This window comes from Prionailurus viverrinus, chromosome B1, assembly GCF_022837055.1.
Source record: "Prionailurus viverrinus isolate Anna chromosome B1, UM_Priviv_1.0, whole genome shotgun sequence".
In the NCBI taxonomy this organism is placed as follows: domain Eukaryota; kingdom Metazoa; phylum Chordata; class Mammalia; order Carnivora; family Felidae; genus Prionailurus; species Prionailurus viverrinus.
In genome coordinates, this window is record NC_062564.1 from 68986476 (window position 1) to 69009207 (window position 22732).

Here is a 22732-nt window from a genome sequence, read left to right on the forward strand (position 1 = left end):
GAATTCTTAGTCCTGAGGTATTTAGATGTCTTCCTCCAACTACACTGAATCTTTTAGACGGAACTATGTGCTGTACCAGGTAGAAACTGGGCACCATTTTAGTTATCATTTGCTCAGGCAAATCAGATCATGTTTCTGCTTATGGTTCCCTAACAGGAGAAAGTCCAAACCCCTTGACAAAGCACGTGAAGGAAGCAGTATGTGGCTATGCAAAGGACAAAGGTTTGGGAACATATATTCTTTCCTACCAGCCATGTGATCCTGGTGAACTTAAATTCTAAGATTCTAGTTCCGCAACTGTAAAATGGGGCTACCAATACCTTTTTCACAACGTTACTTGGATTTAACAAAACAGTATATATGCAGGTTCTTGCATAATAGGTACATAAAAAATACTAGCTCTCTTCATCTCTTTTCCTCTCTTATGACCATTTCTAAAAAGGCCAATGTACAACTTTATCCTCTGCTCATAACCCCAAATATCCTATACTGCAAACTTCACCTGTTCAGCCATGCTGACTTTTTCCCCACCAAAGCCTCAGGGCCTTTGGACAAACCTGCTGTTCTAGCTTCTAAACAGTACCTTTTATCTAGTAAACTTATTACTCATCCTTTGAATTCCAGGCTAACTACCACTTCCTCTGAGAAGTGTTTTAGTGGCTTCCAAATAAATTGAGTCACTCTCCTCCTGAGTTCCCAGAGCATTTTGTACATGCTCACATTAAGCAGTTGCCAGTCATAATATTTATTTTAGGAGTCATCCCCCATTAGCTTTTAAACTCCTCTAACTCACCAGCACCCCCAATATATATATACTACACAATGCTTAATTGGCACTCAGCTATTTTATTAATGAATTAGTAATTTAATACACACCAACTCAGATATAGTATTTAAAGTGAAAGTCAAAGATGTGAATGTCAATTTACCAGTAATCAGAAAAATGAAACTAGGCTAAAAGAACTTCCTTAGCAATATCCTGTCATTCCACACGGTGGCGATGTCTCCACATGAAAGAGCTGCGTGTGGTGTTCACATTCCTTATTTACAAAGCAGGAAGCTAATACAAGTGATCAAGTTGAAGTTGACAAGGGAGTTGAAAGAATCATTGATCACCACCCAAAGAAAACTATTTAGCTCAGCAAAGATGGCTATTAGAGAGCAAAAAAGTGGGGCGCCTGGGTGGCGCAGTCGGTTAAGCGTCCGACTTCAGCCAGGTCACGATCTCGCGCTCCGTGAGTTCGAGCCCCTCATCAGGCTCTGGGCTGATGGCTCGGAGCCTGGAGCCTGTTTCCGATTCTGTGTCTCCCTCTCTCTCTGCCCCTCCCCCATTCATGCTCTGTCTCTCTCTGTCCCAAAAAAAAAAAAAAAAAAAAAAAGTTGAAGAAAAAAAAAATTAAAAAAAAGAGAGCAAAAAAGTAACATGAAAAGGCTACTTTATTCAGTTATTAATACAATATGAAAACTTAATCGAGTTTTGTGGAGCCCAATCAACCCAAAAGGGCTGCTTATGGCAGCTTATGGTAATATAGGAAATAAAGGCAAAGTGAGGAGAGAGAAAGATTTGTAACAAAAGAAGAGTGGCAAGAGTGGGGGAGGCAGGTGTGGGCAAAGGATACCTAGAGTAATATTTAACTCAAAATAAATATCTAAGGTGGCGAGGGGTGGTGGCCACAAACAGAAACTGAAAAAATGGTAAGAACGGTACCTTTGCAAAATCCAAACAATTTCGAACCAGAAATTAGCGCTTTGCAAGATGACCCTGACAAAATATGGCATGAGGAGGGCACTGGAGCTCCAAGAAGGAATCCCTCCCACTTTAGCAGATCAAGTGCAATGTGGCATTGGCACAAGTCAGAAGTGACCCAGGGATGCGAAGAGGCACCTCTACAGTGTTTTCTCTGGGGCAACGCTAGCAAGGGCATTAGAACACAGAGAAGCAAGAACACGGAAGTCATGGTGAATAAGAAAGGGTGATGCCAGCACCAGTGAAGTGTGTGCAAACAGTGGTTAGGAAGACCAGTCGGGGAAGAGGTGGGTACACAGCAATCATAGAGAAGTTATAGACCACCAAGACCCCACACATCAAATACCCATTTTGTGGATATTTTAGAGAGGATGTTGTGCCATATTCAAACAACAAAGCTGCTGGCATCTGAGAGAAATGGAGACAGGATTCTTATCACTTGTATGTGGGTTACCGGCTCCACATCTGGGGTAAAACACCAGAAAGGGAAATAAAATGAAGACTAACAAAAACTCCAATAACTAACCGGAGACAGCTAGCCAGGAATCCCACAGGGCCAGCCACAGTGACCAAAACTAGGAAAACGCCTGTTTCTTTTTCTGCATCCACTATCTGGGCACTAGCATCCAACAAGAGGATAAAACCAGAAAACAGAAAATCTTCCTATTCTCCTTCTCCACAGCCTATCATCAGGTTCTTTCAGTGCCTCCCAACCCCCCAAGCCCCAGGCCTCTCAATCAAAGCCCTCTGCTTAAGTGCAGGTCCTTATTTCTGCTCACCTATACTTTTCATTATACTCTTCTGATGGGCTCAGATTTGACTCTCAAATATGCAATTGTGCCAAAAACCAACAAGAAAATAACTTTACTTATTTACAGCAAATTATCCTCTATCCTTTTACAGGATCCAGCAGTTCGCTCACATCAGAGGTTTTGAATATGCACTTTGTGAGCCCCTTGGGACTACACACTGTTCAACCTTCTTCTAACCATAATAGCTACTGCTATTGAGCTAAATAGGATTTCCTATGAACAAAGTGTTCCATGGCTTAAAAAAGAAGTTCTAACAATGGCGGCCTTCCAATATGCAGATGGCTTTTCTGATACACAATAATTTTAATCTTTTTCACAAATGCATTACCTCACTTTTGGTACTGGGTTTATCAAAAAGTTTAATCATTACTTGTTTTGTTTTTGTTTTCATTTTTTCTCCTCTGATGGGGCGGTAAGCTAGCTATAAGTTCAAAGACCAAATATGTATTGTTTGTGTTATTTATTTTTGTATGGCCAATGGCACAAAGTACACTCACAAGATTAATTAAGGCAACACAGCATTGTAAGTGACCCTAAGAATATCAGGTCAAAAGAAAGGTAAGCCCACACCATTTTTACTCAGGCATAAAATATAAAACCTATTTTAGAAAGAGCTCTACCAAGAGTTAAAGGTTTTAGCATTTATATTTTTAACCCATAGAGAAGAAATATTTTATAATAAAATTATATACTTAATAATATTTAGTTATATATAAATTACCATACCTATGAAAAGAACACATTTAAAAAGTAGAGGGGAACTTTTTGTTTTATTTCCTAAAAGTTCTAAATTATAAGGACATTACTTCACTTTTATAAATAAAAACTCTAGGGGAAAAAAAGCACCATTCTCACATGAAGTTCTTCAGAAAATCTTTATTCTGCATTCATTAGCAACTCAATTACAGGGGCTTGGAACCATGAAAAAGGAAAGCATCATCAGTAAGAACTCTGAAAACTGATGAAAATACTAAGGCTATTTCAGCTTCATTTGGGGGGAAAATTAGTATTTTGAAAATATTGGGAATATAGTAGACCTGTATTTTCTAAAAATCATGTTTCACTTAACCAGAAGAATGAACAACATAAAACTACTGAAAAACTAGTAAAGCTGAAAATTCTGTAGCCTCATTAATGGAGTCATTCTTAAACTTATAAAACTCATTTAAAAAATGAAATGAAGGAGTGATGTCTTGGGAGCCATTAAGTTATTCAAAACACTTCTTTTTTTGACTGAAAGGAAAAATGTCAGTGCAGATTACATATTTATTACAATACATCAATCAGTCATTCAGCTATACTGAGGGTAGAGGGATATATTCAAGGGCTCAAGAAACAATTTATCAAATTTAGAAGAGCAGCCAAATCTGAAAAAAAAAATGACTCTGGAAAACTACCACTAACTCGTACTTAACAGAATGCATATGAAATAATTAAGCCCAATTTATTGACTATATATTTCTTTAAATCGCTAAATTTGAGAGTTCAGAGGGTTTTATTCACTAAGTAGTTTTGCAAAAAAATTGATACAAAGAATCTAACACCTAGTGCTGTCAGCTCTTTTATTACAAAATTAGACCACAATGAAGGTCTTTATTGGCTCATCTTCCTTTGAAAACGGAGTATCTTCCTTTAAAATGAATTCAAAAAATAAGAGCGAACAGACTAATGAAAACTTCTGTACTAGGCATAGCAAATGTAAACCTGAAACACACACACAGGGCCTGCCCTGACAGAGTTTACAAATTAAATAATTTCTAAAATGCTCTTATTTACTCTTCCATTCACCACAAATATAAAAGATTTTAATTTAAAGACCGATAGTAAATATGAAAATATTATTGCTATGAAGCCTTACAGTATTACCATGTGTATATAAAACAATCTTCTCAAGTACATCTACGCGTGGGTAGATGTGTACGTGCAAGCGTGTATTTGAATTTTCATATTTACCTACAGCACATGTATACCTCATAACATGCCAAGCTTGGTGGCTAAACATCCTTGTTCTACAGTCCTATGCAAAGACTAATTCTTTAAAAATATAATTTCTTCATGTAAATGAACATCTTAGGTTTCAAAATTTTCTCCATACACACATACAAGTAAGAGAAATGAGGGACACATGGACAAGGAGGATACTTAAAAATTATGATTATATCTTGCTGGGAAAGAAAGGCGATTTTAAGTATTTTGTTTCTTTCTTTTTTTCTTTTTTAAGGAGCTAAAGCAACGTAGGTAGATGAGTAAGGTAAATAAAAATAATAATATAATAAAATAAAAGCCTGGCCACATCTGGAAGGAAAAAGCAGTACAAGAATTGGATATGGGCCAAAGAGTCAAAGGAGAACTTTTTTTTAAACAATGTATTTTTGCTTACCAGTTTTTTTTTTAATGTTTATTTGTTTATTTTGAGAGAGAGAGAGAGCACATGGGGGGGGGGGGTGGCAAGAGGGGGACAGAATCCCAAGCAGGCTCCACACTGTCAGCACAGAGCCCAATGCGGAGCTGAATCCCACAGACCATGGCATCGTGACCTGAGCTGAAATCAAGAGTTGGATACTTAACCAACTGAGCACCCCCCCCCCCCCCGCCCCCCGGCACCTCCAAAGGAGAACTTTCTTAAAGATGGAAGACACACTTAGAGTCTGCAGGAAAGGGGGCAGGAGGAGAGGCCACAAGCACAGGAGGGAACAGGAATAACCACACTGTTCAGGAAACCAGACACCTCTCCCTGCAGCCCTGGAGGGATGGGTGAGTCAGGAGACACATGTGGCCACACATAAACGGGGTATTTGAGAACAGAAAGTAAAGCCTAAAGCAAAGTCTCTAGAGGAGGAGTGGGAAGGAACGAAGGGGACAGCAGTGGGCTGGCGGCCTTGCAGAGAAGTGACAATTCAGGATAGCTGCTGTGAAAACAGGAAACCAAGTCAATAAATGAAAAGGCTGCTACAAGCAATGAGGGCTGCAGCTGAGGCTTGAAGTTTTAAATTGCACATTTACAGATTTCAATAAAAAATGCTTTAAAAAGACTGGATAAGCCTCAATGCAGCTTTTTGTTTTGTTTTGTTTTGTTTTCAATGGAGGAACAATTTCCTCTCCTGCAATAAAGAAAGGTAAACCTCCTAACAAAATGCTACACAAACTCTTTTGGAAACCAAAGCATTCAGACAGACATGTATGTGGAAAGTTAGCACAGAAATACCGTTACACATATTTGTCACATGGGTGTGGGGGTGCACGTGCCCACTTCTAAAAAACTATAATGGTTGAGTTTCTGATCCAAAGGTTTTCAGCACTTCAAATGTAACTATAAATTAAACTGAAATCGTGAGGATGGCTGGCCCCTAAAGAAAAACTGAAGCTGAAAGGACATATTGCTTATCTCATTTCTTAAATTCTTCAGGCAAAAATATCCCTAAAGTTCCTCAGGTTAGGAATTTACATCGTGCAACTTGGTACTCCTAAGCAAGCAAAATAGCTAGCACATAGTAGATAACATGTGAAAGGAAGGCAGAAATTACTTGATAGTCTCATCCACTGTACTAAGTTCAACGACTTTTATCTCTCTTTCTAGTACCAATATTGAATTCTAAGTGGTCAAATTCTAAATTTTTACAAATTCAAATTTATCAGAACCACAAATCTCCCCCTAACCTTGATACATCTTAAAGCGGTATTTTTGTCATCCTGTTGGTTTATGCTAAAACAGGAACACCATGGGAGTTAGACATCACTACCACAATTCCTTCAAACAAAAGTTTAAAGCAGCTAAAAAATTGGGAGACCAAAATGTAAATTATCAAAACACTGATGACAATGATAGCATTTTTATACACTTATTATGTATGCAATGCTCTACATGTTTTACACATAGTACTGATATTATCCTAACACCAACACTAAAGGGTAGGTACTAATATTATTGTTTCCATTTCATAGATAAGAAAATGAGGTACAGAGTTGGATCAAAAGACTATTACATTTACCTGGTGAATGATTAAAGCCATAGACTTAGAAGTTACCAGTACACAAACATAATAAGGAAAAAAAAATACTCATCTCTTGATCATAAAACCATACTCTAGAAGTCTTTGATAGTCTGACTAGACTATTCTTGAAGCCCAAGGGAGACCAAGAACAGACAAGTCATGTCCCTCATGAGTTAATAACAGGTCCCAAAAAGAGGGACAGTATTATTAAATTATCACAGACTTATATACACCACAAATACAAGTGTTCTTTAATTTTCAAAGCTGCATTTACACAAATTGGTAAGAGCAGGAACATGTCTCTTCAAGGGTTACAGAAGAAAATGCTGCAATTACCCTTCATCACAAGATTGGCCAATTACTAGGAATCTGATTAAGTGATCTACAATAAGTCTCTGTGAATTTCTGGTCTTACAAAATCATGATCTCCTGAGTATCTAAAGACTTTCACTGCTCACTAACACTGTCACCTAATTCTAACTAGTCAAAAATAAGCAACTGCTACAATCAACTTTATGTACAAACTCTAGCCTAATGCAATCAATTTAGGGTTATCTAACACATGGCTTTGCATTATCAGCAAGCATAGCTCACATTTACTGTCTAAACTGACTTAAAAAAAAAACTCAGATATATTTAAAGACACTGTAAACTTCACTTTAAATGAACTGTATGTAAGAATTATTAGGGACTCAGAATAATGTAGGTAGAACTGAAGGTGGGTTTCATCACCCCTGAGGGAGCCGGCAGCAGGGAGAGATGATGTGCTTGTACTAACTTGCACACAAGAAATATCCTTGTTTTATGGTGCCATTCTTATGATGGCATGAAAAAGGCCAGAAAAAAAGTTGGTGATTGGCGTAACAGCTAACATGGCAGAATTACAATGTCCAGGCTCAAATCCATATCACACTTTCAGCAATGAGACTTTAGCAAGTTCCTTAGCCTCTGAAAGCCTCAATCCCTTCATGTGTAAAACTGGGTTGATGATAACAGCTACCCCACAAGTCAGCTATAAGGAACAAGTATAATAATGCATATGAAGCACTTATTAGAGCATGTGGGACACAGGAAGTACTTGTTTAAATGTTTGCTATTACCTCACCATCATTACTACCAAAACCATGTTTTAAAGGAGGACAAATTAATAGAAAGTTTGTCACTTACTGCCACTAGAACTTCTTCAATGAATGTTAACACTATTCATCAGAGGTTTCCAACCCTGATATCTGTGCACCCATTCCACTGATAGCTTCTAATTGCTCCTAAAAGAAACAAATATTCTAAGATATTTATATCTTGAATTCTTCAAGAATAAATACGGTAAGGGCTTTGCCTCTTGTTAAGTTTTCTCATTAGCAAATATATCCTGGTCACTATTCTTCTACATTTGATGTACATTCTTTTAAGCTCTAGACTGGATATTTACAATTGCCTGTTAAACAGCCCCTAGATGTCAGAGTTTCAGAAGTTATAACTTTACATCCTAGATCAGCTCCACCTGCATCTTCTTTCTAAACTCCATCTCTGACTGCCCCATTCTTTCAGTTGGCCTCAGTTCAAGCATCACGCCCTCATGTTACTTCAACTGTCTTCTCACTAATCTCCCTGCCCAGCCACTCAATCAAATTCACCTTTGTATTTTCAAGTATCATCTTTGAGAGGAAGAATGGGGAGGCATTTGGTCACATCATTTTGCTGCTTGAAAACTGGCAACCTAGCTACAGATTAAAAGAGACTAAAGAGTGGGGCGCCTGGGTGGCTCAGTTGGTTAAGCATCTGACTTCCGGCCAGGTCATGCATGATCTTGTGGATCGTGAGTTCGAGCCCCACGTTGGACTCTGTGCTGACAGCTCAGAGACTGGAGCCTGCTTCGGATTCTGTGTCTCCCTCTCTCTCTGCCCCTCTCCCGCTCGCTCACTCACTCTCTCTCTCAAAAATAAATAAAAACATTAAAAAAGAGAGAGAGACTTAAGAAAAGTATCAACCAATAAACAAACTGTAAAAAAAGATTTTTTGAGACAAAGAGATTTTGAATATTTTCAAGATATTAAAGAACTATTTCTTAAGGTTTGGTGATAATATTGTTGGTTAAGATTTTTTTTAAGTCTTTATATTTTAAAGATAAAGATACATAACAAAATAAAAAATATGGATGAATTGAAATGTCTGGATTTACTTAAAATAATCCAGTAGAAGGTGGAAGCAGGAATAAGAGATGGAACATAACTGGCCAGCAGTAACAATGTTGGATGATGCGTACATAGGGTCCATCATACTACTGTCTCCAATATTGTGAGCATTTATAAATCTCCATCACACAATGTGATTTAGGAGGAGGAAAAACTCATTTCCAATGGCCTAAAGAATCACGACCGGTATTTTTAACAACACATTCACAGGCAAACATGGTTGCAGCCTGACTCTTGATTTGTCCTCTTGACGTACACCGCATGTCAGTTGCCCTAAACTTGCCATAATATTCAAAACATCAGACCAGGCCCCTTCCCTCTCTGTATCCCCACACTTACGCTGCTCCTTCTGCCAGGAAAATCTCTCTAGACCACCAGATACGCTTTTGAGACCTAGTTCAGAGGGCCGCATCTCTGTGACTCTCCCCGTTTACCTCAAGGCTTCCCCTGTACTTCTCCATCCCTCAGTACCTAGCTGTATTCTCAGTTATTTTGGTTGGTTACTTTTTGTTGTTGTTGTTGTTGTTTTCCTTTTATTCTATTTCTGCCCCCTTCAAGATACTATAATTTTACCCTCCTTAAGGGGAGAAGCTGGATTTTATTTATTTCAATAAATATTCCCTATAATACGTATGGAAAGCAGTAATTATGTATTTAATAAGTGTTTTGAAAAACAAAGTCAACAGAACAACAGTGAGTCATGGCAAACATAAAATAATATGCCCAGTAATCCAGTTTATATATCCTTAATACAATAATATTTATCTACTATATGCTTGTTACATTCTTTAAAAAAAATTGTCATTTTTTCAAGGTAATGTTATACATCTTGAAAGAAATATCAGTATTATTTCTAGGACAAACTATGCCCAAAGGGATGTGGGCAGGCTATTTTCCTATTTCTGAAAGAATTATAAACTAAAATATGACATTTATGCTATCACTACACCTCATTTGGTGTGGTTGTAGGAATATGTATTTTGTTCTGTTTGAAATACTATACTGTTTCTTATTTCATAAAGATAAAAATGTCAAAATACTCCATAATATGAAATAACATCTCTGAAACACAAGTGAGAGATATATGGGTATAGATGTGAACTTAGCAAAGGACTGTAAGCTTTTCCTTTATGACAGGTAGTAGTTGCAATGTTTTACGTTTCTAAACTACAAAAAAATGAGTTAATGCAAAATTAAGGTAACGATGACTTAGCCGTTACTAACACTTCTATGATACTTTAAGGAAATTATTTAGTTGCTGCAGTATCCACTATACAAAGAGAAAGGAAACACCTACTAGTATAAAACTTCATTCGCTTCATGTCTTTCATATCTCACAGTTTCGCACATTAACCTGTAAAAAAAAAAAAAAATAGACATGAGTTCGACATACCTCATGAAAAAACATACTAATAGTTTAAAAACATAAAAGAGACATGTAGTCTAAAAAGTTAAGATTACTGCATATGAACTGTCACAATCATTTATTAGCCTCAAGACACACATTTTTGGTACCTAGGTGAACAAAATAAAATAAAATCTGGTAAAGAGATGCTAGAAAAAAGTTTGTTATATGTCAATTTTGTCATGTTTATTGTATAGGGAACAAAATTGTATGTGTTTTACACTTTGTAAATGACATGTGGACAAATTAATGTTCTCTGAAGTAAGCAGAAAATGAGAAATAACCTAAAAATCAGAAAGGAGAGCTCTTAATTTAAAAAATGATAATGTCATTCATGCTGATGTTACTTAACAGCATGTAATTTCAGACAAAAGTAGGTTTTTATTAACTCAGTATTTTCATGACTAACGACTAACGGAAGGCTTTATAACTTTAAGATTTATTTTGGCTGATTCATTCTTAAGGAAAAAATTACAGAAATTATGGAAAATATGAATAAATGTTTAAACATTCAAAATTACCATAAGAACAGCATCTTCAGGAAACATCCTATTATATTAACCCCAAGTAAAATTTCCAAAAAATACAGAAATGCAAAAGAGAAAATGACTATTCCTACTTACGAAGAAACTAGCAAATAAAAAATCGGCCATAAAACTGATTAGTTCAACAGCACTTCCATTTTGGTCAATGGGCTAGTGGTCCGCAGTTTGTGCAACACTGGTATTAGCCTATAGCCATCTTTCCTGTTGCTAAATCCAATAAACACCACATACTCTTGATTTTTCACTTGAAAACAACTCTCTTGGATATTCTTTTCCTTGTTCTTCTTACTCCACCACCTTAACTTTACAGGTCCTCTCAAACCCTTACTTGAAACATTCCAACAGAGTATCACTTAACTCCAGGAGACATCAAACCTTGAATGCACATCATTAATATATATAGTTTTTTTTAATAGACTGAATCACACCAATTCTTCATAAGAAAGGATAAGAATCACAAGTGATAGGCCTAAAAATACCTGGTCTTCTATTACATAACAGCTCTGCCTTATTTCCTGTAAAAACGAAAGAATCCTTGCCCTAACCTCTTCTCTGGATCTTTCCTTCTCCTACAGTAGACCCTGCATTCCTTCAGGCTTACCTCCATCTCCAACATCACCATCCATTTCTACCTCTCTCCTGAACCACTTCCTTTAATATATAAACACATCTGTGGCGCCTGGGTGGCTCAGTCAGTTAAGCCTCTGACTTTGGCTCTGGTCACGATCTTGCAGCTCATGGATTTGAGCCCCGCATCGCGCTCTGTGCTGACAGCTCAGAGCCTGGAGCCTGCTTCAGATTCTGTGTCTCCCTTTCTCTCTGCTCCTCCCCCACTTATGCTCTCTCTCTCTCAAAAATAAACATAAAAACATTTACATATATAAATATAAACACATCAGCTTCACCTATTGTGTGGGGGAGGGGGACACCTCTCTTGACCATATATCCTCCCCTCCAGCTATTATCCACATTTTGCTTTACCCATGACAGAAATTCTCCACTTAGACTGTCTATATATTCTACCTCTATTTTCTCACCTTCTTATCACTCCTCCACCATTTGCTCCCTGAAAATGCATAGGCTCTAAAAGTTATTAGCATTCTCTGTGTTATCTTAATTCCACTTCTCAGGAACATTCGATGACTCCTTTTTTCCTTACACTGTCATCTTCTCAGAGGCTTCCTGTCTTCGGTCTCCTGATTTTCCTCTTAACTTCTTGGTCATTTTTTCTGTCTCCTTTGGATTCTCCTCCCATTCCATTCCTGTACCTGACTTTTGAGTGTTATCAGCTCTCTTCTTCTCTGCACCGTGTAATTTCATACGTTCTGTGATTTTAAATTTAATTTATAAACTGATGACTTCCAAAACAATGCCCCACACCTAATCTCTCACCATGATATCCACTCATCTAAATGCCCACTAAACTAGCCACTGGCTGTGTACTTGCCATTTCATGTTCAAACTGCCCAAAGAGATCTTAAATTTCTTCTCCAAAATTTGCCTTTCCACCATCGGTACCCAATTGTTTAGGCCAAAAACCTTGGAATCATTATCCTCGACTCCTCCCTTTTCTTCATATCCCATCTTTCTGCCAGCATCTGTTTCCAAAATATATCCTCTCAAACTGACCGAGTCTACAAATGTAGATTTCTGCTTCTACTTTTGCACATCTCTTGTCTATTCTCCACATGGCTTCCAGAGAAATCTTTCTAACTCAGATCATCTCACACCTCTGTTCTTAATCTCTGCTACCTTTGGAAGAAATCCAAACTCCTTATCCTTGGTGCCTTCATGCACCAAGACTGTTCCCATGGCCAGGCATCTGGGGCATCAATACACTGCAGAGATTTCTGCACAGCTGCAACGACTCAAATGTTACTTCCTTTGACTACAAAGTCAAAGCAGCCCAGCACCCATTCTTGCCATATGTATGGTAAGTGATGGAAGACTTGTTTGTACAAGCACACTCTGAATGCCCCTGTTAATCACTATCTTGTGAATGTGGAAATCTCATCCTCCCTCTGTGTTCCCATCAAGCAGAATATGCAGAAGAACATGTTATTCAGGGTTCAAGGTCAGGGTCTCAGGGAGTGGCTGACCAGGAACATCTCCTTTGTAACAAAGAATGTCTGGATGACAGGCCTTGAGCTCCTTGGAACACTGGCCATGCAGGGAGGGGAAGGGCTACAGATAGTTGCTAGGCTAGTTGCTACAGTATAAAAGCTTGCTGCATGTATATCCCTGCAACAAGATGCTTTGTGTCCAGTCTGTCACTTCTGGACTCCCTATCGTATATTTCCCCAATAAACCTATGTCTCACTGGCTATCTCTAGGTCATTTCTTCTGCCTCACAGAACAATCACCCACCCCTGACTTAGAGTGTGCTGGGGTATGATCACACAACTGGTGAGCCAGCCAGGAAGCCAGGAAAAAAAACCCATGAGCACCAAGATGTGGGAAAAGGGAATAGGGAAATTTGCAGGGGAAAACCCAGGTTGGCCATCCACACCTACGTGGAGCCCTATAGCCTTATCTTTGATGGACAAGCCCACCACATGAGTATAGGGATGCCCCTGAAAATACCTAAGGGTCTAGAGGAAATATTGACCAAGATTAATTTGACTAAGAAAAGGATGAATGGTCAAGTGGCTGCTGCCACAGTTGAGTGACCCCTCCTAATGGCTGCCCACATAGCTGTCGTGAAGAAAGTTATGCCAACGACAGAAGAAACTGCATTTAAAGAGGAAAGCTAGATTAACACAAATGAAACCGCAGAGACCTTGATAATCTGCTTGAGGGAACAAGATGTTAAATTAATAACTGTTGGTACACCCAACTGAAGGGTGGTAAATTGCCCGGCAAACGAGTCCGGCAGTTATCTCTTAGCCGGCCTGGGATCCCAAGTTGTAGGACACAACTAGAGTTCTACTGAGGAACAGACGAATTAGAACAAGCCCATAAAAATCCCCATTCTCTTGGCTCAGCCTATTATTAACAACCAAGATGAAAGCAGAGCAGTCATGCCCATGGAGTGTGGAACCCAGAACCTGCCGGTGCCTGAGCACTGGCGGATACTGAAGTAGCAGAATTGGGGGATAAATTCAGATATGAAGGAAGGGAACCCATGGTGGCATCGTTGCTCCGTATGTGGGACGTGGGCACTGAAGGCCGTTTGCTTTCAGCCGGAAACATCCAAGACGGTGTTCATTACCACACACCTTGTTTTACAGCAGCATCCCCACCAGCGCCGTCAGTAAAGGTCACGTTACCCTTTTACTCTCCTCGGTGGTACAGGGCTGTAAATTAGCTTGGCCTAGCAAGGCGCGGGGGGGTGGGGGGGGGGGGTGGGGGGGGTGTACTGACCTCCCCTTTACAATGGCAAAATATGGAAGAGCTCCAGCATATCCTACAAGAGCTGGGGATGAAACAAACTGTCTATGCTGAACACCACAGAGATCCTGATAATTAACCGTTTGCCATGGATATTAAAGATATATGTTACAGTCTGCCCCCAGTCACTGGTAGAGGGCACTTGTGTCCATCTTGAACCCCTAATGGGACAGCCTGTATCATGGGTTGGGCAAGCTGCCACAGGTCAAGGGGAAACAGAAAAGATCAGAAAAGAGGTATCCAAAAGGCAGGAATGAAGCCAAAGGACTCACAGGAGAAGAAACAAAGAAGGGGCCTATGCATGTTACCTGTTGCCAGATGTAGTGAGACCTCAGGGCAGTGGGGACCCCCTTTAAGAAAGCAGACAAATAATTCAATGAAGTCCGTGTCGGGCTCTGGCAGAAATTTAATCCCGAACAGCAAAGGAGGTGCAGATATAGCCAAGGGCACCCTCAGAGGGAGGATGGCAGGCCCCTTCTCTATGAACTAGGAAAGAGGCAAAGGACATGGATTGCGGTTCGACTGCTGCCATCAGGGTATATGGGGACCAGAGGCCACAGGTAAAACTCACCACATATTGGTCTAAAAGAAACAAACAGACCATTTTAGCTCTGGTTGATACTGGTGCCAAATTTACTCTCCTTTATGGAAACAACCACTTTCAAGGGCCCATCTCTGCCATCGATGGGTAGGGGGCTGGTGTCATCCAAATGAAGTAGGTTGTACTAACTGCAGACAGGATAACGCCCACCAAAACCCTATTCGGTGTATACAGCCCCAATACCCAAATACATTCTAGGAATGGATGTCCTCTCAGGACTAACATTACAAACTACTGCAGGGGAATTCAAATTGAGAGTGTGCTTGGTCAAACAAACAAGAGGAGATGCAAAATGGACGCTTGTAATACTACCTGTCTCACAGAGGGTAATGGCAATTAAACAATATTCCCTCCCAGGAGGCCACGAAGAAACCACAGGCACAATTAAGGAATTAGCCAAGGTGGGCATTACATGACCAACTCACAGTCGATATAAAAGTCTTATCTGTCTGTAAAGAAACCAGATGGAACACAGAGAATGACTGTGGATCATAGAGAACAAGGTGGTACCCCCTCTTCATGCAACTGTGCCCAACGTGTCTCTTGTTGAAGTTCTGGGTACATACCATGATGTGTTAGACCTGGCTAATGCCTTTTTCGATATTCCCAGAGTTCCAGAAAGCCAAGAACAATTCTCTTTCATCTGGGAAGGAGAACAACAGGCATTCATCACCCTACCACAGGGGTATTGATAGAGCCCCTCGATCCGGCACAGCATGGTGGCCAGCGACCTAAGTTGTCAGGCAATTCCAGAGGCAGTCTTTGTTTCATTACATTAATGATATAATGTTAACGTCTGAGTCTTTTTACAGTTTGAAGACCACTACACCAGCCTTGCTTTCCCACCTAACAAGTCAAGGATGAATAGTCAAGAAAAACAAAATACAGGGCCCTGGCTTATTGGTAAGTACTTTGGTCTTACCTGGTCAGAGAAGACAAAAGTTGTTTCTGCCACAGGTACTGATTAAATACAGGCACATCCCACACCCCATCACCCCAAAGCATTTGCAAACTTTCATAGGTCTCTTAGAATATGGGCATCAGTTTATCTTTTGCCTGGCTCAATTGCTCCTGCACATTTATAGACTGATTTAAAAAGGAGCCCAATGGGATTAGTCCTCAAAGACAAGGCAAGCATTTCAACAAGCCTAGATGGCTAGTAAACAGATCCAAGCCTTAAGTGGTCTTACACAGGGACGGCCATATGAACTGGATGGAGCCAGTTAGCCAGAAGAGTTTGCATGGAGCTTGTGTCAACAGCAAGGGCACAAATGAGTACTGTTAGGTTTCTGATCACAATTATGGAAAGGAGTCAAGATGTGACTTGGTGTTTTAGAACAAGAGCTTTGTGCTAATTACCAGGCTTTACAGCAAGTAGAAGACATAACTAAAGGCATCCGAGTAACTCTTCACACTCAGTATCCCACAGCAGGATGGCTAAAGGATACATTCCAAAAGCCCAAGTCAGGCAGTGCCCAGACCCACACTAGCCAAATGCCATGCCTACTTGCATCAATGCAGTACCTTGACAAATAGCCCCCTTAGTGAGAAGCTGCACTCCATTCTCAGCCCCATAACTTACATCACCTCTGAAAAGCAGCCATTAACTGAGGCAGCAAAGCCATCACAGCTGCCATCCTATGTGGGAAGGAAACTGACCAATCCCTGAGCACGCCTGGTATACTGATGGCAGCAAGGGGCCTACCTGTGCCTGGATGGTCACTGCCATCCAGTTCTCAACGGGAAATATCTGGATAGACTCCAGAACTTGACACAGAAGTCAATGCGCCAAGCCTTGAGCAGCCTGAATGGTGATGCTCCCTGAGACTGACCCCATGTTATATGCACAGAGAGCTGGACAGTCTACAAAGAACTGATCATGCGGCTTCTCCAATGGGAGGCACAGGACTGAGTGGTGGCAGGGCACCCACTCTGGGGCAACGGTATGTGGAAGGACATTCTCCAGCACATACGAGGTATGAACATCACTGCTTACCATGTAGATGCGCACACGACACACATCCCACCTGGTAATCAACAGGCTCATGAGTTGGCCCACGTCTGCCTCCTTGAAGATATCTCAACAGAAGATGTAACCACCTGCTACATGAAAAGACATCTAGGACAACGGACCTTGTGGGCCATTGCTAAGAACTGGGGCTAACCGTGGCATACAAAGACATTGTAACCATCTACTAACAATGCTCAACCTGTGTCCAGCAATGACCATGACCTTCGCCAAGAGACACTGGACAGATAGCAAGGGGGCAGCACCCTCTTCAGAGACGCCAGAGATGGCATCAGTCCCCTGCCCTTCCCTGACGGCTGCTGTTATTCTTTGATATATACTGACACTTATTCAGGACTCCTGCAAGCCCACCCCAGCAAGCATGCTAACCAGAAAGCTACCGTCCTTGGTCCAGAACAGTTGTGTGCTGCCTACGGGGTGTTCACTGACATCAACATCGACCAAGGCTCCCACTTTATAGGACATGAAGCGTAAGAGTGGGCCAGCACTCAAGACGCCCGTTGGCATTTGCATCTACCACGCAATCCCACTGCAGCTGGACTGACAGGACGTGTGAGTGGACCGTCAAAACAACTGCCACAAGAAACCATTCACTGGCCCTCTGGACAAGCCACCTGTCAACAGCTGTAGGACATTAAATGAACAGGTACATTCCAATCGGTCCAGTGCCTGTACTGTACTCACTCAAGGACCTGATGTCACCCTTAGAATGCAAGTAGACAGCAGGCAGGAAAGATGTTCTCTGCTGTAGGTTGGAACACGAGGTAACCTTTTATTGTCCTTGCCACAAGATCTACCTACAGGGGAACATATAATTAAACGGCCCTGGAAATGGCAAACAAGTCCACGGTGGTTTGGATTTTTGGTCCAATGGGGAATAGGAATAGGAAAGGACCTAACCATCACCCCATTTCTTCACCCCACTCCACCGAAGACAATGAAGGCACACAACCCCAGCCTCTCATTAAGAAAGGACACTATCATAACCACCTTATAGAGCACTGTTACACCCCCACTATCCTTTTCAGGTTTGCCCCATCATGTAACAGAGGGGCGGCCAACGACTGGGTACTATAAACCTGGAGCCAAATCAGTCAGGGGTAGTGCGATCCCAGAACACCACCACCTCCCGCATTCTGTTAGACAATCATGACTTGCCTCTTCCAGCGCCTACTGAACAGCTTGACTTTTCACCCTTAAATTCTGCATAGGGAACCTATTTGCCAACTGGGCCCAGACCATAGCTGCCATACAGAGTAAGACCAACTATTGTGTATATGGTGAACTCTCCCTGTTGGTGACTGCAGGCTTCCCCCGACAAAATGTTTTCTATAGTTGCTTAGCCATTTGTGTTTTCCTATTATTTGGAAGCTATGGCCTACGCTGTTGCTGTGGGATTTGGTTGCAATGCACCTCGGCATACGTGGCCCCAGGGACATTGAGAAACAAGAGCGTATAAAGAAAGTATTGGCCATCCAGGGTATGCCTGGGTGGAGTATATGGTACATGCTAGAAGACTTGTTTGTACAAGCACATCCTGAATGCCCGTTAGTCACTATCTTGAGAATGCAAAGATCCAGTCCTCCCTCTATATTGCTATCAAGCAGAATATGTAGAAGAATGTGTTGTTCAAAGTTCAAGGTCAGGGGCTCCAGAGGGGGCCAACCAAAAGCATCTCCTTTGTAACAAAGAGTGTCTGAATGGCAGGGCTTTGAGCTCCTTGGAATGCTGGCCACGCAAGGAGGGGAAGGGCTACAGACAGGTGTTAGCATAAGTTGCTACGCTATACAACCTTGCTGCATGTGGATCCCAGCAGTGGGTGCTTTGTCCAGTCTGCCGTTCCTGATTCCCTCTATATAAGTTCCCTCAATAAACTTAGGTCTCCATCAATGTCTCTGGGTCTTTTCTTCAGCCTCACAAGACTATCACCCACACTTGGTTTGGAGTCTGCTGGGGTACAGCTACACGCCATGCTGAACACACTAACACCTGAATAAAACATTGATTCATTTACCTAAATCTTGTCTGCCCAACCAGGAATATAACCTCCATGATTGCAAGGGTATCAATGCTATATCTCCATGGCTTACATCAAAGTCCAGCACATAGCAGGCACACAATCAATAATTGTTGACTGAATATATAAATTTAACCAGTGCTCTCAGAAAACCATGATACAATCTTCTATAAGACAATGTTGTAAATAAATGAAAAAAAGTACAAAAAAATGGTTTTGTCTTTAAACATTGCTGGAGAATGTTTTATAAAAAGCACACTGATATTCCCTGAATTCCTCAAGAATACAGTAAGCATAATTTAGTTGTTTCTTAATGATCTAAAACTGTTTATTTGGGGTGCCTGGGTGGCTCAGTCGGCTAAGCATCAACTCTTGATTGGGCTCAGGTCATGATCTCATGGTTCTTGGGACAGAACCCCACTTCAGGCTCCGTGCTGACAGCATGGAACCTGCTTGTGATTCTCTCTCTCTGCCCTTCCCCTACTCGTGCGTGTGCACTCTCTCTCTCTCAAAATAAATAATCATTTAAAAATAAGTAACACTGCTTAGATAACAATAATTACCCTTATCCACAATGCTAAAGAATATGAATTTATTTATTTATTTATTTTAGCAGGCTCTTATTTCTAACACTGAATAGGCCCAGATAGTTATTCTGCTTTTTCAGATTTTTGGCCTCCACCCCTAACTATAGCATCCTCTGCCCCTTTGGCAAATATACTGCTTCTACCCATGTGGATTAAGGGAGTAAACATTAGAAAAATAAAATTGTATTGAAAAAATATATAGTTCTTAAGATTTGAAAACCTGCACATTGCATAGAATATGTGATCTTACAGCAACACAATTAACTGCATGCCAATTAACCCTCAGAATCACTTTATTGCCTACAAATGGATAGGCCACAAAATGCATAAAGCTGAAGCTTTCAGATAAATGAGAGCCCCTCCCATCCCTCATAGAAGACTAATGTTCTATTAGCCAATACTGAATATACAAACTTTCAAAATCTTGACGAAGAGCTGTTTTTCTTCCTAAAATTGGACAACTCTGTATTATGTGGAAGTCTTAACTGTTCTCTGTTAATCCCAGGAATAAAACTTTTATTTATAAAATTCAAAGAAATTAAAATATCTAAATAAGATCTAGTTTTCCTAGAAATGGTAGCTATTATAAAACAGTTTATCTAAGTCAGTGGGTTTATCTGTACCTCTTTTTTTGTTGTTATTAACCATGTTGATATACTGATCTCGTTCTAAAAAAGGACTTAAGTTAAATTCAGTTGATGTTTCCCATAAATGTCAGAAACAAATGGCTTTTCAACATAAGCAGAATAAGACAAACATCTTAAAGCTCCTTCCCTGTAAGTTCGTGCCAACAAACAAAACTGTACGGTCTCCAAAATAGACCTTCTAAGGTGTCAATAGGCTAAACTATACCACTGAACTAATCAGTTCTTTCTAACCAAAATTTTCCTTTGAAACAGTGGAAAATTGATAGTTCTAAAGCTGGGTGATGGGTTTATGGGACTTCAATGTACTATTTACTTTTCTAATTTTGAAAATTTCCATAAGAAGTATTAAAATTTTCCTTATTCTATTATACAGAGTTCCTGTTACCTAATTTTATAACCACATACTATAGACATATAATCAATATGTGTAAATATTATTTAAATATTATCCATGTGTGTACACATGGGAATGTGCCACTCATATTTGCTTATTAATTGCATTTAATTAAATAGACAGCACTATGACTTTCTCTTAGGATAGTTGTCATCAAAAAAAACACAAAATGAAAGTTAGACACTTTAGAAATTATTCTTGCTTTAATTTGAGCCATCTTCTAAATTCCCAATGGTTTTGCCCTTTCCAATAAAACTTGAATTTTTAAACACTTAACCTGCAATCTACTTTAATCTAAATGAATTTCATTAAAAATTAAATTTTAGAAGCATTCAATCCTCTTGACACTTTTTTCAATTAACAACTAAATATGAAATTGACATGCTTGCAAATTAATTAGTGTTTAAACAGTAAGAGGAAAATACATAGAAGAAGTATTCCCTTAATAACTAAAAACTGCTGGTACCAAAACCAGCTATAGTTGGAGCAAACAAAACCTTTTCACATGTCCTAGCTAGTGTTTATGTACAATCCAGCTTCCCAAGGTCCTTGATTTTCTGTTCCAGTTAAGGTAAAATCACTGGATTATATGTTTTTCGTCTTTTAATGTAGCCCAGGTAACCATAAATGAGGTTACTGTAGCACTGCACAACAGTACCAATAAAATGTTTATGTGTCTCCAAAAAAGGGCAGTCAACTTAATGCAATAAATATATTACATACAAAGACCAAAACATAATAATAACATAACGAACCTAATCATTCTGTGAATGGTTAAAAACGTTCTGGTTTCTTATGTACCTGAACGCTAACAAGATCATTTGCCAGGACAGCAAATAACATTCCTTTTGGGGGATTCACCAAGTGGGGTTTATTCCTTTGGATAAGAGGAGCAGGGAGTGGGATACTGAGGAAGAAAGGATATCACTATGGCAGAAATGAAAGAAAATTATTATGTGGATGTAAACTTATAAGGCCAAGTATAAACGTTAGATCAAGCAGAGTTTTCTTAAGTTATCTTTTTTTAAAAAAAAATTTTTAATGTTTATATTTATTTTTGAGACAGAGAGAGAGCATGAGCAGGGGAGGGTCAGAGAGAGAGGGAGACACAGAATCCAAAGCAGGCTCCAGGTTCTGAGCTGTCAGCATGGAGCCCGATGCGGGGCTCAAACTTGTCAACCTCAAGATCATGATCTGAGATGAAGCCAGATGTTTAACCGACTGAGCCACCCAGGTGTCCCTCATAAGTTATCTTTAATCCTGCTTCCTAACCATAATAAATGATTATCTAAAATTCCCACATCCCATTATGAGTAATTGTAAAATGACTTACCTAAGTTGGTGTTCTCTCAAGTTTGATAAGGCTTCCATACCATGTAAATAGGAATATACTATTTCCAGATCCTGTAGGAAAAGAAGGACAGAAATTATTAAACTTGTCAGGAAAAAGAGGCTTCTAAATTAAATCACTATATTTACAGTCCAAGTTAAAAAGAACTTTTTTTTAAATACAAGTTTTCTTAGACATTAAAAATAATATTATCAAGAGAAAAAGCTGAATCACACAAATGTCATCCATTCATCAACCACCTTTGGGATATATACAAGGGTATTAAAATATAAAATAAATTGGCTTAAACTTATGAAAACAAATTCCCTAAAATTATTCTTCATCACTTATTTTCTGCCTTTTACATCAAAATATCAAATAAATAGTCTTAATTTTAAAGCACAGATATTTGTGAATATTGTGATTAATCATTCTTAGTCAATACAAAAACCAACGCATGTTATTTCACGACTACACTTTAAAATGAGCATAAATTTGGGGTGCCTGGGTGATCAATCAGTTAAGCACCTGACTTTGGCTCAGGTCATGATCTCATAGTTTATGAGTTTGAGCCCCATGTTGGGCTCTGTGCTGAGAGCTCACAGCCTGGAAACTGGGTCAGATTTTGTGCCTCCCTCTCTCTCTGCCCCTCCCCTGCTCTCCCTCTGTCTGTCTCTCTCTCTCTCAAAAATAAACATTAAAAAAATGTTTAAGTGAGCATGAATTCAATTTATTTTCAATTCTTACCACAATGACATTTCTTTTATATATAGAAATATTTAAGTTTAAATATTTTCTTTAAAAAGGAGGGAGATGTCTTATTTTTCTCAATCATACTATAATACTTAGGAAAAAGATTCAAAGTTATTCATGAAAGTTCAGAACAGGTAAATTCAAAATCCCATTTATATTCATTTGGATGATAAGGTAGCAAGTTATTAGTATTTCAAGACTCTAACATCTATAACATCTAGGATCACACAGTTTGTGATATAAAGGGTATGAAGAGGTATTCACTCCTCTCTTATATCTTAGTTAAAATCT

The 22732-nt window shown here is 39.5% G+C and overlaps 1 protein-coding gene across 7 annotated transcripts in view; it reads right to left on the reverse strand.

Annotated features, from left to right (window-relative positions):
• Positions 1-22732, reverse strand: part of RAPGEF2 (Rap guanine nucleotide exchange factor 2) — a 249602-nt gene that overhangs the window by 152959 nt on the left and 73911 nt on the right. For all 7 annotated transcript variants that reach the window (XM_047855792.1, XM_047855793.1, XM_047855794.1 and 4 more), the window contains exons 2-3: positions 21692-21762; positions 10041-10097 (exon numbers count right to left, since the gene is read on the reverse strand). In XM_047855792.1, coding sequence (XP_047711748.1) covers positions 10041-10097; positions 21692-21762 — 128 coding nt within the window. The remainder of the gene's footprint in view (positions 1-10040; positions 10098-21691; positions 21763-22732) is intronic.